The 15,287-nt window shown below is 58.7% G+C and overlaps 1 protein-coding gene across 4 annotated transcripts; it reads left to right on the top strand.

The window, feature by feature from the left end:
• Positions 1–3,212: 3,212 nt before the first annotated feature.
• Positions 3,213–15,153, top strand: CAP1 (cyclase associated actin cytoskeleton regulatory protein 1). 4 transcript variants are annotated; one of them, XM_062014623.1, is made up of 13 exons: positions 3,213–3,279; positions 8,033–8,149; positions 8,347–8,447; positions 9,058–9,135; positions 10,883–11,026; positions 11,121–11,206; positions 11,312–11,417; positions 11,503–11,671; positions 12,267–12,454; positions 12,656–12,779; positions 12,866–12,948; positions 13,354–13,497; positions 13,807–15,153. In XM_062014623.1, the coding sequence occupies exons 2-13, from the start codon at positions 8,056–8,058 to the stop codon at positions 13,888–13,890; spliced, it is 1,401 nt and encodes a 466-aa protein (XP_061870607.1). In that variant the 5' UTR covers positions 3,213–3,279; positions 8,033–8,055; the 3' UTR covers positions 13,891–15,153. The 4 variants fall into 4 exon arrangements, with proteins under 4 accessions (XP_061870607.1, XP_061870606.1, XP_061870609.1 ...); XM_062014622.1 differs by lacking the exon at positions 3,213–3,279 and adding an exon at positions 3,390–3,477; XM_062014625.1 differs by lacking the exon at positions 3,213–3,279 and adding an exon at positions 3,423–3,441 and having other exon boundaries at positions 8,032–8,149.
• The last annotated feature ends 134 nt before the right edge of the window (positions 15,154–15,287 follow it).

The raw sequence follows: 15,287 nt of genomic DNA on the forward strand, positions 1-15,287 counted from the left end.
GGGGCTTTTAAGAAAATAGAGGGAGGGGAGAAATGACCCTGGGAGCTGATAGCACTGAGCCTTGGGCGGAACTCCAGCCCTGATGCAGAGACCAGGTCTTGCTTCAGTGGTGATTACAGAGGGAGGGGGCTGGGGGATGATGAGGCACAGGCACGTTCACCTCCACAGGGCCCTTGTCCTGGGAGATGGCTGCAGGGGGGACCAAACCAAGCAAACATCAGCCATTGCCAAAGGCAGCACATGGACCTGCAAAAGTGGACTTACCTCCTCTGTCTGTCACCATGGGTGATGCTGCCAGGGGCAGGTCCCCTCTGGGGTGAGGCAGATGAGTGACTGCAGGATGGGCCCTGAGCTGAGAGCAGCCAGGCTGGGGCTGTTCACCCTGCAGGGGGGAAAGGGGAAGTGTGAAAAGTCTCTCCTTGCAGAGAGTGAGCAACAACACCCCTCCTTGTCCTCAGGGAAAGGGCAAAGAGCTGCAGGTTTATCCTGCAGCAGGAGACACTGATGAAGTATTCCAACAGGGGCTGGTGGGGAGGGTTTTCCCTTGGCTCCCGGGCTGAGGGACCTGCAGGAACCACTCAGGGCTGGTTTCACAGACACTTCAAGCTGAGCCAAGCACAGGCTCCCACAGAAATGGATGTCTGACCATGCAGGTACCCTGCTGAGGGGATCAGCTCACCCTGGGAAGCTTTGGGGAAGAACAGCATTGCTGGAGCAGGGCTGTGCCTGGGACAGGGGCACTGGCCAGCGGGTCACAGTGAGCTGGTCCATATGTCCCTGGCTGCTGCTCCCTGGCTAGGCTGGGATCTGCCACCAGCTGGGGCAGGCAGGGGTAAGCCAGGGTGAGGGGTGCCCTGGATTCATTCCTGGATGCCCAGGGGTCACCTTGTCTGTGCCACTCAGCTGAGGTCACTGACTGTATCTGCAAACAGAGACTGGGGCTACTGACCTGTTTTGGTGGGCTCTGGTTAATGTTTGGCAGACCTCTGTTTCCAAGCTTGGGAGCAGCCCAGGCGCTGCAGGACGTGGCCAGAAAGTGACAGGGCAGGGAGGTGCTTACTGAGGAGCTCTCTGTTCCTAGAAATGAACCTGTCAATTGCTTTGCTGGGAACTGAAAAGCTGCTGCCGGCCAGTGCTCGGGCTTGACCCGACCCAGATGTCTCAGCCAGCCCTGAGAGCAGAGCAGGGCCCCAGCCCCTGCCCCAGCACCACAGAGGGGTCAGAGCCTGCTGAGTACCTGAGCTGCAGCTTGGACAAGGCCCCTCCCCACACACAATGGAGCAGAGACAAGTGCTCTACTGTGGCTGCAACAAGCCAAAAGGTATTGTCCAGGGGACACAAAGGCATTTTAGACAGATCATGGCTGTAAGAAAAGAAGCAAATGTTCCTGTGGTGCCTGGAGCACGGGGGGATGAGGCAGCAGCCCCCTGGCAGCAGCAGGGCAAGCTGGGAGCCTTTCCCTGGACAGTCATGGCCAGAAGCTGGTGTGGTTTCTGGGCACCAGGATTCCCCACAGAGCACTGACCTGGTTTACAGCCCTGTAAACAGGCAGCTCTTCCATGACCCAGCCTTACCAGGAACTTGTTCTTTGTTCCTTCAGGAACCAAGCTCAGCTGAACAGACCCACCCCAGAAGCAAACAGACCAGCCTGGGGCCAGCCTGCAGTCCCCCCTCAGCCATACTCTTCCTCTCCTCATGCTCTGGTTGGTTCTAGTTCCTCTCCTCAGGGTCACTTCCTCCTGGGGGCTGGCTCCTGCCTGTGCCCCCCTGCCCCTGCACCCAGGCAGGATGCTGGGCTCACAAAAGTCCAGCTCTACAGAAAAGCAGGGGTTGTATCTCCTTTTCTATTTTGCATCATGTCAGTTGATCCTGAGGTGTCTGATCAGGATGGAGACAGAGGCAAGAGGTGGATCAGGTGTGGGCAGGGTGGAAAATGAGGCGAGAAACACAGAAAAGCAGGCAACTGGCATTGATGACTGCAGAGAGCTTCTTGTCTCTGCTCCATCGGTTCAGCCCCATGTGGCTCCGTTGCTGGGGCAGTCGCGGGGGGCTGCACAGAGGGGAGAGGGGACGGTAGTGAGCTGCCTCTTCACCACGAGCACACACAACTCCCACCCACCGGCTGCTCGCAAAGATCCAACCCTCAGAGGGCTCCGGGGAGCACGAAGCCGGAGGAGACACCCTCACTAGATGTCAGCAGAGTCCCGTCCCGGCGCTCAGCCCCGCAACCGGGCTCAGCCCCGCTCCCGCCCGCGCTGGATCCCGCGGCTCGGCTCGGCTCGGCTCGGCTCGGCTCAGCCCCGCTCCCGCCCGCGCTGGATCCCGCAGCTCGGCTCGGCTCGGCTCGGCTCGGCTAAGCCCCGCTCCCGCCCGCGCTGGATCCCGCAGCTCGGCTCGGCTGGGCTCGGCCCCGCTCCCGCCCTGCGCTGCGCATCGTGACCATCTATGGTAGCGGAGCCGAGGGCAGGAAGCGCAGTCAGCCGACCTCGCGGGCTGTTCTCCTCCGTCCCAGCCTGTCAGCACGGCCCAGCCCCGGGGGACGGATGCTCCGTGTGTCTGCACCGGCCCCATCTCCTGCCGGGGCCGGGACTCAGCAGCCCAGGGCGCTCAGAGCCCCCAGCAGCCGGGGAAAGCCGCGGGCCCTGCTCTAACCCTGACAACAAACGCCTCTGCCCCAAGGGACAGCGGAGCCTCCCGTGCGGACAGCCCCTTGGCTCCAGGGCCCTGCTCCTGCCTCCCGAGTTACCCCAGCCTCGGTTTCTCCAGCAACAAAGCTGAGACAACGGCACTTCTGCCCCGTGCCATGAGCTCTGAGACCCTCGGGCCGGGGGGCTGTGGGCGAGGCCCCCGAGTGCCACGTGCCCGGGACACGGCAGCCTCGCGGGAGCTGTTCGGTGCTTGGGATGAGCCGGCACCCAACACACGACGACAACGACCCCGGCACGCAGCCCCCGCGGTGTGCCCGTGCCCGGCGCTGCGGCTGCCCCGCGCTCAGCAGCCCCGCAGACGGGCCGTGCCCCCTGGGCTCCCGGTTGCCCCCGCTCGGGCTCCCGCCCCCCCCCCCGCGGCCCGTCCGGGGGTCCCGTCCCGCCCCGCCCACACCCCCTCCCGAGGCCACGCCCCCTCCCGCGGCGCCCACCAATCCCGGGCGCCGGCCGGCCGCAGCCCCGCCCCCGGCGCGCGCCGCGCCGTGCCGTGCGCACTTCCTGCGCGCGGGGCGGGGGCCGGAAGCGGCGGGCGCGGGCGGCGTTGGGCGGCGCCGGCGGAGCGGCAGCGGCGGTGAGCGGCGGGACGGGCACCGCGGGGCGGCAGCGGCGGGGAGCGGCGGGACGGGCACCGCGGGGCGGCAGCGGCGGGGAGCGGCGGGGAGCGGCGGGACGGGCACCGCGGGGCGGCAGCGGCGGGGAGCGGCGGGGACGGGCACCGCGGGGCGGCAGCGGCGGGGACGGGCACCGCGAGGCGGCACCGGCAGCGGCGGTGAGCGGCGGGGACGGGCACCGGGACGGGGCGGGACGGGCACCGGGACGGACACCGCGGGGCGGCACCGGCAGCGGCGGTGTGCGGCGGGGACGGGCGGGACGGGCACCGGGACGGGCACCGCGGGGCGGCACCGCCACCGGCAGCGGCACCAGCACCGGCGGGAGCAGCCGCCCGCAGCCGCGCCGAGCCCCGCGCGTGGCCGGCGTTTGCCGGTGAGGGGCCGGACCCGCCCGGGCGGGGCGAGGCCACGGCGGGGGGTCGGTGAAAGGCGCCGCGTCCGGGTGGATTTGGTCGCGGAATGGGGAAGAGCCCCCGCCGGGGCCGTTCCCGGCGCTTCCGGCGGCGGGGCCGCAGTTACCGGGATCCGGGCTGCCCTGGTCCGCCCCCAGCTCCCGAACCGGCCCCGCTCGCCGAGAGCCGCCGCCGCTCCGCGGTGGGAAAGCGGCGGGCCGGTGGTTCCCGGCGCCGGCGGCTCCTCGGCTGCTGCAGCCCGGGGCTGGCTCCCGCGGGCTCCGTCTCGGCGGGAGCCTGTTGCTGCTGCTCCCGCCGCTGCCCGGGACGGGGCGCCCGGGGACGCGAGGGCTTTGGGCTTGGGGACAGCGCGATGTTTCCTGTGCGGGTGACGGCGCTTTGCACGTCGGGTTCTGGCGTTCCCCAGGCCCCGGGATAGAAACCAGCAGCCTGTGGCTCTGAGAAGCTGCTGCGTTCCCTTTCTGTTCCCGAGGTGATCCTGTGTCCCTGGAATATTGCTGAGCTCCTGGAAAGCCAAAAATACCCCCAATTATCCATGTACCGGAGCTGAGGCTCTGCATGAGCAGACACAGCTCGGGGGATGCTGACAGGGCTCCGTGCGCTGAGTGCCTGACGGGCAGCTTGCTCTGCATCCACCTCAGCTTCGATCCGAGATCCTCGGTTCCTGCCCTGGCAGATCCGTCCCTCTCATGGGGTGGAAATGAGGGAGTGTGGCAACAGGGCCTGGCAAGTGCAAATCTGATTCAGAAGTGTCAAAGAAGGAGCCCTGGGGCGCAGGGAGGTGACACTGTACCCGACTCAGTGCTCAGCAGGTAACACCGTGAGTGGCTTGGGCAGGGTTGGTTATTTGGGAGCTGAGTTAGTGTCTGTGGATTGTTGAGGGCTTTTCTTAAAGCACTTTTGGTTTTCTAAATGAAGTGTCTGTGAAATAGCAGCAGGAGACACGTGGGGCTGTGCAGCAGCCTCAGCACACGCTGTCAGGCTATAAACAGCAGAGATCTCTGCCTCGGCAGCTGCTGGCACCAGCAGTCGCTGTCTCGTGGCTGGGCCTGACAGCTGACTAAATTCAGCCACTCCAGCCCTGGCTCCTCCAAACAGTTCCTTGCTCCAGGAGCTGAGCTGGTTTAAAACAAATTCTTTGTGCTTTTGGAAGACAGAAACGTTGGAAATCATCTGGCAGCTGATCCCCTGAGATATCCCAGTGTCAGCTCAGAAATAAACGGTGGAATGTTCCCAGGTTAGATGTCCCCTCTTTATTCCTTTTGCCTGTAGAAACAGGAAGTAGCTGATGCAAATTTCATGTTGCTGACAGCAGCTGGTTGAGCTCCACCAAGGCTGAATGTGAACAGAAGCGTAGGTTTGACTTGCTTTGGCTATAAACCAACCGTTTGTGTCTCCCAGTGTGTCTGAGCCAGGCTCAGGTTGGTGTGTGCTGGCCCAGGCAACTGCAGCACTTTCATTTCTGCTGCTTTGATGAGAACTTGCAGCTCTGGGGACGGGCCCTTGGCTGGGACACGCTGGCTCCTCGGGGCTCCATGCAGGAAACTCCTCTCTGTGCTGGCCTGCAGGATCAGCTTGGGGATTACTAGTGTTTTTACATGGAAAATCCCTTCCCTTTGTGGCTCTGATCAGTGTGGCAGAGCAGCCAGGATGGACATGGAAGGCTGTTTGCTCTGCGGTGTCTTCATACTGGTTACTGGAGTAACCCAGCGTGCTGTGAGGATGAATGGGCTTTCTGGCCCAGGGTGAAATGTGTGTGTGCTTCTGCTCCACTGCTCACCAAACCCCCACTGGATTTCAACCAGACCTGGATCTAAACCCTGCATTAGGGTCCCAAACAGGAGAGCTGCACCCCCTGCACCTCTGCCAGCAGAGGACTCTGAATGCCAGCAGCTCGGCGTGGTGTGAAGGCCCTGCCCCTTCCTCCTGAGCAAAAACGAACTGTAGGTCTCAACTTGCTCTTTAAAGGTGGCAAAGGAGATGCCAGTGTGTGTTGTGGGCTGAGATCCCTGCAGGGTGTTGCCTACTGACATCATTTCAGGTTCAAAGCGCTCAGTGCTCAGAGGTAGCCCAAGCAGCTCGGCCTGGGGGTCTGTTGGGGTTTTTCCCTTGCTCAGGCAGTCTCTCTGGGCTCTGAAGTCTGGCTGCTGCTGGTAGTTACAGCTGAACCCTTTTGTTCCGTTCTGTGTGGGTGTGTAGGTGGCAGAAAGCTGCATCCACAGGGCAAAGAGCACAGTGAGGGTGAGTCAGGGTGGCTTTTGGAGGAGTGACTGAGGTGCCTGCTCCAGGACTTTGTGCTGCCTGCACTTAGCTCAGGTTTTACTGCCAATTTACCAAGTGACTTGTCTCAGAGTTGCCTAATGCTGCCCATTAAATAGAAATTCAAATGAGTTCACCATCTGCCAGACAGCCCTGGGTTTGCAAAGCTGGTGTGGAGCACTGTGGGCTGATGGCTTCTGTCAGGGAAAGCCAGGAGGCTGGAGGGAGCCCCAGTGTCCAGGGATGCTCCTGTGAGAGGGCAGCGATGCCCACAGCACCTCTGCTCCTCCCAGCAGCCTGCTGCATTGCTGGGGGCAGGAAGCAGCTTTCCATCTGGACTTTCTGGTTTGTAATCCCGATTTGAAATGCAGTCTGTGACTCGGTAATGGGGCTGATCAGATTAGAGCCTGGTGTGGAATGTGGTGGGGATCAGTGGTGCAGAACAGCAGCTTTGTCTGCTCATTAAACCAGGTGTCCTTCCTGAAAGCCCTGCCTCACCCCTCACCTGCTGCTCTGGAAACGGGAGTTTCTTTAACAGGTGGGGGAGAACAAGCCCCCTCCCCTCTGAGTGTGCTGAGCCCTGTGTGAGCTCTGCTGGCTGCAGCACAGCCTGTGCTGGGGACGGCCACATCCTCCTGAGCTGCTGAAAGCAAGAAGGGTTTGTTACTCCTGATTATATGGGTGACTGCCCACAAGATGCAGCCTCTCTGAACTTTTCCTGCCTCTGGAACCTGTCCAGCTACTGCTGTCCAGTCTTATGCAGAGTGTCTCCTCTGTCTCACCCTGGCACAGAGGAGGAAACCGCAGCCTTCCTCTTGGAAGGGAGGTGGCCTCCCTGCCCCCATCAGTGCTGCTTCTGATGCAAGGGGCAGAAAGAGGGCTGGAAAATGCCCTTCTATGGCTTGTGACATCAGCACTGCTTTTGCTTGTGACTAATGCTGGATCTGCCCCACATCCTCTGGAAACAGGGTGGAAACACACACTTTGGAGCAGAGCTGAGGCTCGTGAGCAAAACCCCAGTTCAAACTTGAGGAATTGCTTCTGAGGGAGGTTCAGCACCAGTCTGTGGATGCAGCTGGGTAAACCTTTGCTGCCTGCTGTTTTGGGCACGCTGGGGGGTGTGCTGGGAAGTCCTCAGGCAGGGCTTTGTGCTTTTTGCAAGCAGGAGGAAGTGATGTCCAGGCCATAAAGGTGACTGATACCATGAAGCCTTTTCAGTGAGTGGTGGTAAGATAAAAGTGCAGCTGGTGGTGTGCTGCTCCCTGCCTGCATTCCCCAGGCATTAGTGTGCTCTGCAGAGCAGGAATGAATGGAAAGGTTATCCCACTTGTAGGACCTTTCCAGATGAGATGCTGCAAATGATGTACCGACCCCAGTGACTCCCAGAGTGGATTCTGCAGTTCAGATACCAAAGCCAGCGGAGGGAGAGGATGAACAGGGCACATTGTTGTACAGGCAGCTATTGCTGCTTTTGCTCGTGCAGCTGCTCGTCCTGGCACGTGCCAGGGTGGCTGATGCCCTGCACTGTGGCAGTGCTGGAGTTGCAGATGTTCCTTGGAGGAATTTGAGGCTCCAAGAGGTCCCTGCAGATGCATTTGCAGAATCAAGCTCACTAGTTCTAACCTGAACTGTGCAAACTGCCTGTGAAGCAGTTGCACTTGATTTGCTCCACAGCTGGGACTTTGGCCAAGAAGCAGCTGCAGTGAGGCTCTGAGCAGGCCTCTGGCTCCTTGAGTGGTGTCAGTACAAGGAGAGAGGGTGGAAGTCGTGTATCTTTGTGTGTGTAACGAGTCCTTACAGTGGAACAGGAACTCGTGGCCATTAAGGAGCAAGTGTGACAACACAAAGTGTCTGTGCGGCTGTTGCGTAACCCCACATCCTCACCACGTGCGGGTGCTCTGCTGCCCATCCCGGGGCAGGGCTAGCCAGAAGTTATTCTCCTGCAACTGCCAGAGCTTGTACCAGCCAGTGACTCCTCTGCAGTGGCTGGCACCTGGGTTTTGTGCTGTCAGAGGACACGAATCCTTGTCTCCTGTTGCAGGTTGAGGACAGCAGGAGATCGACATGGAGAGGCTGGTGGAGCGGCTGGAGGTGGCCGTGGAGCGCCTGGAGACCATGTACCAAGGGCCTGGCCCCCAGGGGAACGGCTCCTCCAAAGGTGAGGCCCAGGGAGAGCACAGGGGGGCTGTGGGTGAGCTGCCCCTGTGCAGGGGGAAGCTGCTGCACCAATGCAGAGGCTGCAGTTCCCGTCCCGTGGCTGCAGCACTCCCCTGTCTGTGCCTGGCCCGGGGGAAGGTGCAGCCTGGGGTGCTCCCAGCCCCTCGCTGATGGCTGTGCTCTGGCTCTTCTCTGCAGGGCTGGCTCAGTACGTGCAGGCCTTTGATGCCCTTCTGGCTGGCCCAGTGGCTGAATACATCAAGATCAGCAAAGAAATTGGTGGAGATGTGCAGAAGCATGTAAGGACTCTCATTCTTCTCCCTGCTCTTGAAAGAGGTGCTGCCCTGTCCTTCAGGGCTGCTGAGGGCCACGCTTGCAGTCCTGTTTGCATCCCTGCAGCGCTGTTTTCTGGCATGTTTGTAATCCCCAAGGATTCAGAATGGATGCAGATGCTCAGATAACCTCCAGCAGGTTGCCACCTACACACATGATGAATCAGTCCTCCTTCTGGAAATCTTTGGTTGCTCGGTGGGGAACAGGCTGCCCAGGGAGCTGGGGGAGCGCCCAGCCCTGGAGGGAGCCCAAAGCTGTGGAGCTGAGGTGCTGAGGGCTGTGGGTCAGTGCTGGGCTGGGCTGGGACTGCAGCAGCTTCAGGGGCTTTAATGACCAACCAGTTCTGTGATTAGGTGCCCAGCTCTCTTTATGGACTTTGGCACTTGCCTTTGGGAGGTCCCTGAACTCCCCAGCCCAAAAGCTGTTGCACTCCTGTGAGTTTTGCCTGAGAACACTTGCTTTGAGGTTGGCAGAGCTGCTCTGTGACAGGCCAGGGGCTGTGGGCTGCAGGAGCTTGAATGACTGTCAGCATTACACTGGGTGCAAAGGGAGCTCTCTCATGTGTCTCTCCCTTAGGCTGAGATGGTTCATGCAGCCTTGATGAGTGAGAGGGCTCTTCTGGTGACAGCATCTCAGCGTCAGCAGCCAACAGAGGTAAGTCTGGGAAACCATTTTTCAGAAGCTTCACAGTTTTACCTCAGGGCTGAGGACTGAGGCACTGGAGGAGGACTGGAGGTGCTGGCATCCATGGGATGGCACCTGCTAAAAGCATAAACTGCTCTAGGTGCTCACCCAGTACTGGGCAGGACTCTGGAGCTGCAGAACTGGCATTTCCCAGTCCCCAGAGCAAGGAGTGTTGTGTAGGTGTTGGGGCAGCCCCTGGGTGTCACCTTGCAGCGCCTGTCTGCAGGGTCACCTGGCACCAGCACTGCACAATCACCTCTCCCTGGGATACAACCTGCAGACAGGAAGGTGTCTGACACGGGAGCCACTCTGGGATTTGCATGGAAAGTGCTTTTCATTATGTGACTGTTAAAGACTTTCAGGCCTCAGACTCCTCCTGGGCCTGTCTCCCTTGAGTGGCCTCTCAGCTGGGCTTTTAGGATCGATTTGTCCTTAGCAAGTAGTTTAACACTTTAGTCTGTGCTGCTGCTTCTCAGCAGGATGTGTGGCTGAGAATCTGATCCTGAATGCCTTGGCTTTTCCCTGCTGAGAACTCTTTTTCCTGAGCAACAGGATCCCACTTTGCTCTTCTTTGCTGTTATTGCCTGGCTCAGTCATGGCTTCTCCTGTTACACTGTGCTAGCTGCATTTCTCTGCTGCCTTCCTGTTCATTGCAAAACAGATCTGCATCATTTCCCCCCCAAACTCAGCCTTGGTGGGGTGTTGATCTTTCAGCAGGCTGGCTGGGACACTGCACAGCCTCTGGCCTGGGAATCTGCTTACAAATTCCACTGACACACCATTTAAACAGAGGATTATGAACAGACAACAACCCTCATCTAGTGCAGGTCTTTGTGCAGGTTTCCTTGCAGGAGTCCAGTCAGTTCTGGGGCAGCCAGTTTCAAACGCAGAACGTAGGAACTCTCATTGCTCGTGGTGAGGAAATTCCCCATCCTGTGAGTTCACAGTGCTGCTGGGCTGCAGCTTCTGAGAGCCAGGGGTCCTTGGAACCTCTCCATTTTTATCTAAACAGAGGAATGGGCAGAAAATGGAAAAACTGAGGCTTTGAAAAGCAAGTTTTGCCCAAATTTGTCCCTCGCTGCTGCCACCAGCAGGAGAGTTTCTGATCTTTAAGGACAGAGAGTTGCTCAAGAGGCATCTCTGGGAACGTGGAATCGGCTGCTCTGCTCTGACCTCAGAAGACTTCTAAGCACTTTCAGTCAGCATTCCAAGTGGAAAACACACAGAAACAGTTTTTACCATCCAAACGTAAACAGCTTGGGTTGACCTGAAGTAACTTAAGTCCAGCTTGGTAGAGGGAGTCGAGGATTTGCTGCAACTGATTGTATTGCAGGCTGTAGCTCCCAAACTGCAGGAACCTGCCTGGCTCCCTCCTCCTGAGGGTCTGCAAAGGAGAGGAATAATGTAACAAACTGTCTTGGAACAAAAGAATCCAGGGAAGGCAAATGCTATTTCTGTCCTCGTTACTAACAAGCTCTGTCAGAGTCTCTGGGATTGAACATGAGTCACAGTTCTTGGCGTGCTCCCACGGCACCCATCCGCCTGGGAGCTCCGACTCCAGCCCGGCAGGGGCTGGGCTGCAGGGAGGGCCACGCTGGGCAGGAGCTGGGCCAGGGGCAGGAGCTGCCAGTTGGAACCTGTGTCTGAGTGACCGTGGCGTGGAGCCGCCGGGAGCGGTGCGGCGGCCCCCAGCACGCCCGTGTCCCTCGTTCTGCAGGGCGCCTTCTCATCGCTGCTCAAACCCATCTCGGAGCACATCCAGCTGGTGCAGAGCTTCAGGGAGAAGAACAGGGGCAGCAAACTGTTCAACCACTTATCAGCAGTCAGCGAGAGCATCCCAGCCCTGGGCTGGGTGGCCATGGTAAGAACTCCAGTGGGAAGTGCTTTCCTTGGGCTGGTGGGAAAAGTCTGTCCCCGTGGCAGATGCTCCACGGCAAATGTGTTTCTGTCTCCAGGCCCCAAAGCCCTGTCCTTACGTGAAGGAGATGACTGATGCTGCCATGTTCTACACCAACCGTATCCTCAAGGAGTACAAGGACGTGTAAGTTCTCTCAGAGCCATCACTGAGCACTGAGGGGGTGTGTGGAGGCCACTCCAGCCTCTCGCCCCCCTCTGCTCACTGCTCCCCATCTCCTCCTGTCCCCAGAGATAAAAAGCAAGTGGACTGGGTGAAAGCTTACCTGAGTATCTGGACGGAGCTGCAGGCCTATATCAAAGAGTATCACACCACGGGGCTGACTTGGAGCAAAACAGTAAGTGCTGCTGCGTCTGCAGCTTTGTGGAGAATTGCACGACACTGCAGCTGCGGACCTTGTGCAATCGACTTTCCTCTTGCAGGGTCCTGTAGCGACAGAGGTGGGTAAATCGGCACCAGCCGGGCCCGCCCCGCCCCCGCCGGGCCCCCCGCCCCCTCCCGCCCCCGCCAGCTCCAGCTCCGCCTGCGACGAGGCCGCGTCCCGCTCTGCCCTCTTCGCACAGATCAACCGGGGAGAAGGCATCACCTCGGGTAGGTGCCAGTGCCGCGCGGGGGCTGCTGCGCTGCTCGGTGCAGCCGCTTAGGGAGCAGCCTGCAGCAACCACAGGCCATGGCCTGTGAGGGGGCTGGAGCCAGAAACAGCCCCGAGGCGGTTTGCAGGGAGGAAGGGAACAGCTCTGAGCGCTCCCTCAGCCTCCTCTGTCAGGTGTAAGAACCAGTCACCTGTGGCTGCAGTGCAGAGGGGGCCCTTTGGTTGCCTGCAGGGCTCAAGGACAAAAGGTGCAGCTCTCACCTGTTATTTGCACAAAGCTCCTTCCTTTCCAGCAGCACCTGGAAAGTGCATCCAGACAGACCTCAAACAAAGGGCAGGGCTCAGCTTGGGGCTTTTCCCAGCTGCAGAGTGGAAGGAGCTGGCACCTTCTGGTTCTGCAGCACACTCTGTGTTCTCCTCAGTACTGATGAGTGTTTCTTCCTCTCTCTCTCTCTCACTTGCTGTCAGTCAGGCTTGGGCTCAGCTTAGGCCCAGTCTCAGTAACTCAGTTGCATCTGCCCTCGAGCTGATGGCTGGTGTTTGTGGAACTGCATTCTTGGAGGAGCTGCACCTTGGCTTTGACTTCTCTTGCAGGCTTAAGACATGTTTCAGATGACATGAAGACCCACAAGAACCCGGCACTGAAGAACCAAGGGGGTCCTGTGAGAAGTGGACCCAAACCTTTCACTGCTCCCAAGCCAGCCTGCAATGCCAATCCCTCCCCAAAAACCTCTCCAAAGGCACCTGCCTTGCTAGAGTTAGAGGGCAAGAAGTGGCGAGTGGTGAGTGCCTGGTGCTGACACGAGTGGGCTGGAGGGCTGGGAGCAGTGCAGCAGGGGAGGGTCTCCTGATGACCTTCCTTGTAAGAGGCACAGCCTGAAGGGACAGGCAGTTGGCTTTTAGAGGGGCTGCACTGCCCTGCCCTTCACAGGCATTCACTGGTCTGCATTCAGAAGCTCAGGTGCCTTTTCCTGCCTTCCCAGGAAAACCAGGAGAACGCCACCAACCTGGTGATCAGCGACACGGAGCTGAAGCAGGTAGCATACGTGTTCAAGTGCACAAACAGCACACTCCAGATCAAGGGCAAGATCAACTCCATCACCCTGGGTAAGTGGAGAAGCTCTGGAAGCTGCTGCTGTGCTGCTCTGAAGCTCCAAAACCTTTCTGCGAGCTGCTCTGTCTTTGCTTGGCAGATAACTGTAAGAAGCTGGGGCTGGTGTTTGATGACGTGGTAGGCATCGTGGAGATCATCAACAGCAGGGACATTAAAGTCCAGGTGAGTGTCTGTGACCTGCTCCCTGCCTGGAGTGGCACTGCTGCCCTGCACAGCAGCCTGGCTGCAGCACCAGCTGCTTGGAGTTTTCTTTCTAGAATGGGAATGTGCATCTGTGGAGAACGATGAAACACCATCAGTTCTGGTGCCCTGCAGGGCCTTAGGAAAGGGCTGAAATGTGCCTCACTGAGCTGCTTCAGGGCCCTTGGTACAAGCTCAGTCTGTGTGAGGTGGGCAGCACGATGTGACTGCCAAGGCAGGAGGGCAGCAGTGTTGGGATCTGTTTGGGGATGCTCGCTGCAGCTTTGCTCTGAGAGATTAGAACAAGTGACTTTGGCTATTTGGAAGAATGTGGGAGCCCAGTTGAAGGTGATGCTCCTCTGACTGCTGCCTTGGCCCCTCTCCCAGGTGATGGGTAAAGTGCCAACGATTTCCATCAACAAGACAGATGGCTGCCACGTGTACCTGAGCAAGGGCTCCCTCGACTGCGAGATCGTCAGTGCCAAGTCGTCCGAGATGAATGTGCTCATTCCCGCGGACGGGGGGGACTTTGTGAGTGTTGCTGTGGCCTGGCTGGGCTGTGGCTGGGAGCGTGGTGGCTGCAGTGAGGGCTGGGGAGGCAGTTCCAGGCTCTGCTGTGGGGGTTTTGAGCAATGAGCACGTGGGGTTGGTTGTCTTTACGGGGGGTATTTGCTGTTCTGCCAGAGCTGCTTCCTCGGCATCTCTGGGGGACAGGACAGGCAGCGTTTGTGCTGGGGGGGACACAGCCTGTGGTTAAGGAATCCCTGAAGCAGTGGGAGCAGTGTCTAGCCTCAGTCAACAATCCATCTTTGACAGCAGCTTTGTGTTTCTTCCCCCCAGACTGAATTCCCCGTCCCAGAACAGTTCAAGACAGTGTGGAACGGTCAGAAGTTGGTCACCACTGTGACGGAAATTGCCGGCTAAGCAGAACAGCTCCGAGGCTCGTGCCCTCCCCTGGCCCTGCTGTGGGACGAAGCTGCTTTCAGATGATTCTTTTAGATTTCTTGTACCTTTCTGCTCTCAAACTGCTTCTCTTCTGCCCGAGAGACACGGCTGCCTGCCCTCGCTGACACGCCTCTGCCTGGGCGTTGCTGTGGGTGGCAGGTCAGCCACTGTCCACACCTATTAGCAGGAAGGTGCACTTTCTTCTCCCCTTGTCCCCTCTCACTGCACCCATTGATCAGGTCAGATTCCAGGGAACTCCACAGCCAGAACTGGCACTTGGCTCTCAGAGCAGTGCTCGGTTTCTGGGATATTGCCTTTAAGCAAACTGCTTGTGTGAGAGAGAGCTGTTGTCCCTTTGGTGTCTGCTGGGGTCTGGTTTCCCACTTGCCGTGGCAGATGTCTCTAGATCCTGGGAGCTGCTCACTCCAGCTCTGTGCAGCAGCTCGTGGCGCTGCAGGACACGGCAGTGGCTGTGGGACCAAAGGCTGAGGACCTGGCCCGTACCATTCCACCCCCATTTCTCTTTCATTCCTACTTGCTGAGTGTATTTCTGATTGTGCCATGACAGGCTTTTTATTACCCAGTGCCACAGGAAAAGCACCGTGGCAGAACCACGGTTCCCCCCTTGGCCGGTGGCCTGGAGCTGAGCACCTCTTATTCCAGCAGCCCTCCACCCTCACAAGGGAACCTTTGCCCCAGGGAGCAGCTGGACTCAGGTTCAGGCTTCCAGGACAGTTCTGAGCGCTCTCTCCTGCAGAGGAAGGGCCTCCTTCATTCCAGGGTCAGTAGTGCAGTGTTGTAAATACCTGAGCAGGATCAAGTCGGTTCATCACTCTCTCCCTCGTCTGCAGTCGGTCCCCATAAAGTGAATCCTCTCAGCTTCCCCTCTCCCTGTTGCTTGACTCTTTACTTTGGTGGAATCTGTAGCCTCTGTTCCAGGGCCCTGGAGCAGTGGTGGATCTAAGACCCGGTACTGTACTGACCCATAAAGGGAGCTGCACGTGCTTTGACCTTCCTTTCTGCAGCGCCTGGGGTGGCAGAAGCTGTGTGAGATGCATTTCCTCTGTCAGTGTCAATGTTCTTCTTCTCTAGGACAAAACTTACAAAAAAATATGCAATTTTTTAATTTGAGACTGTCCTGTGACTTGTAACTCGTCTGCTCCTGAGGCTGTGGAAAAACCTTTCTTATGTACTTAAGATTATACAGAAGATAGAATAAAGATAATGCCAACTTGCTCAGTACAGCAGCTCTTTTGTTTACTGTTCAGGGGCACAGGGGAGCTGGGGAAGGACAAGGTGCCCTTTGCTGCCTGACCCTGCCTCGACTGCTCTGAGTGCTGTCTCCCCAGGCAGGACAGACTCATCTCCCCTCACAT

Source organism: Colius striatus, chromosome 24 (assembly GCF_028858725.1).
Source record: "Colius striatus isolate bColStr4 chromosome 24, bColStr4.1.hap1, whole genome shotgun sequence".
Classification (NCBI taxonomy): Eukaryota; Metazoa; Chordata; class Aves; order Coliiformes; family Coliidae; genus Colius; species Colius striatus.

Coding starts and splice junctions, on each gene's coding strand:
- CAP1 (XM_062014623.1), top strand. CDS start 8,056: ATGGAGAGGCTGGTGGAGCGGCTGGAGGTGGCCGTGGAGCGCCTGGAG. Junction 8,150..8,346: donor GGGGAACGGCTCCTCCAAAG/GTGAGGCCCAGG, acceptor TCTTCTCTGCAG/GGCTGGCTCAGTACGTGCAG. Junction 13,498..13,806: donor CCGCGGACGGGGGGGACTTT/GTGAGTGTTGCT, acceptor TCTTCCCCCCAG/ACTGAATTCCCCGTCCCAGA.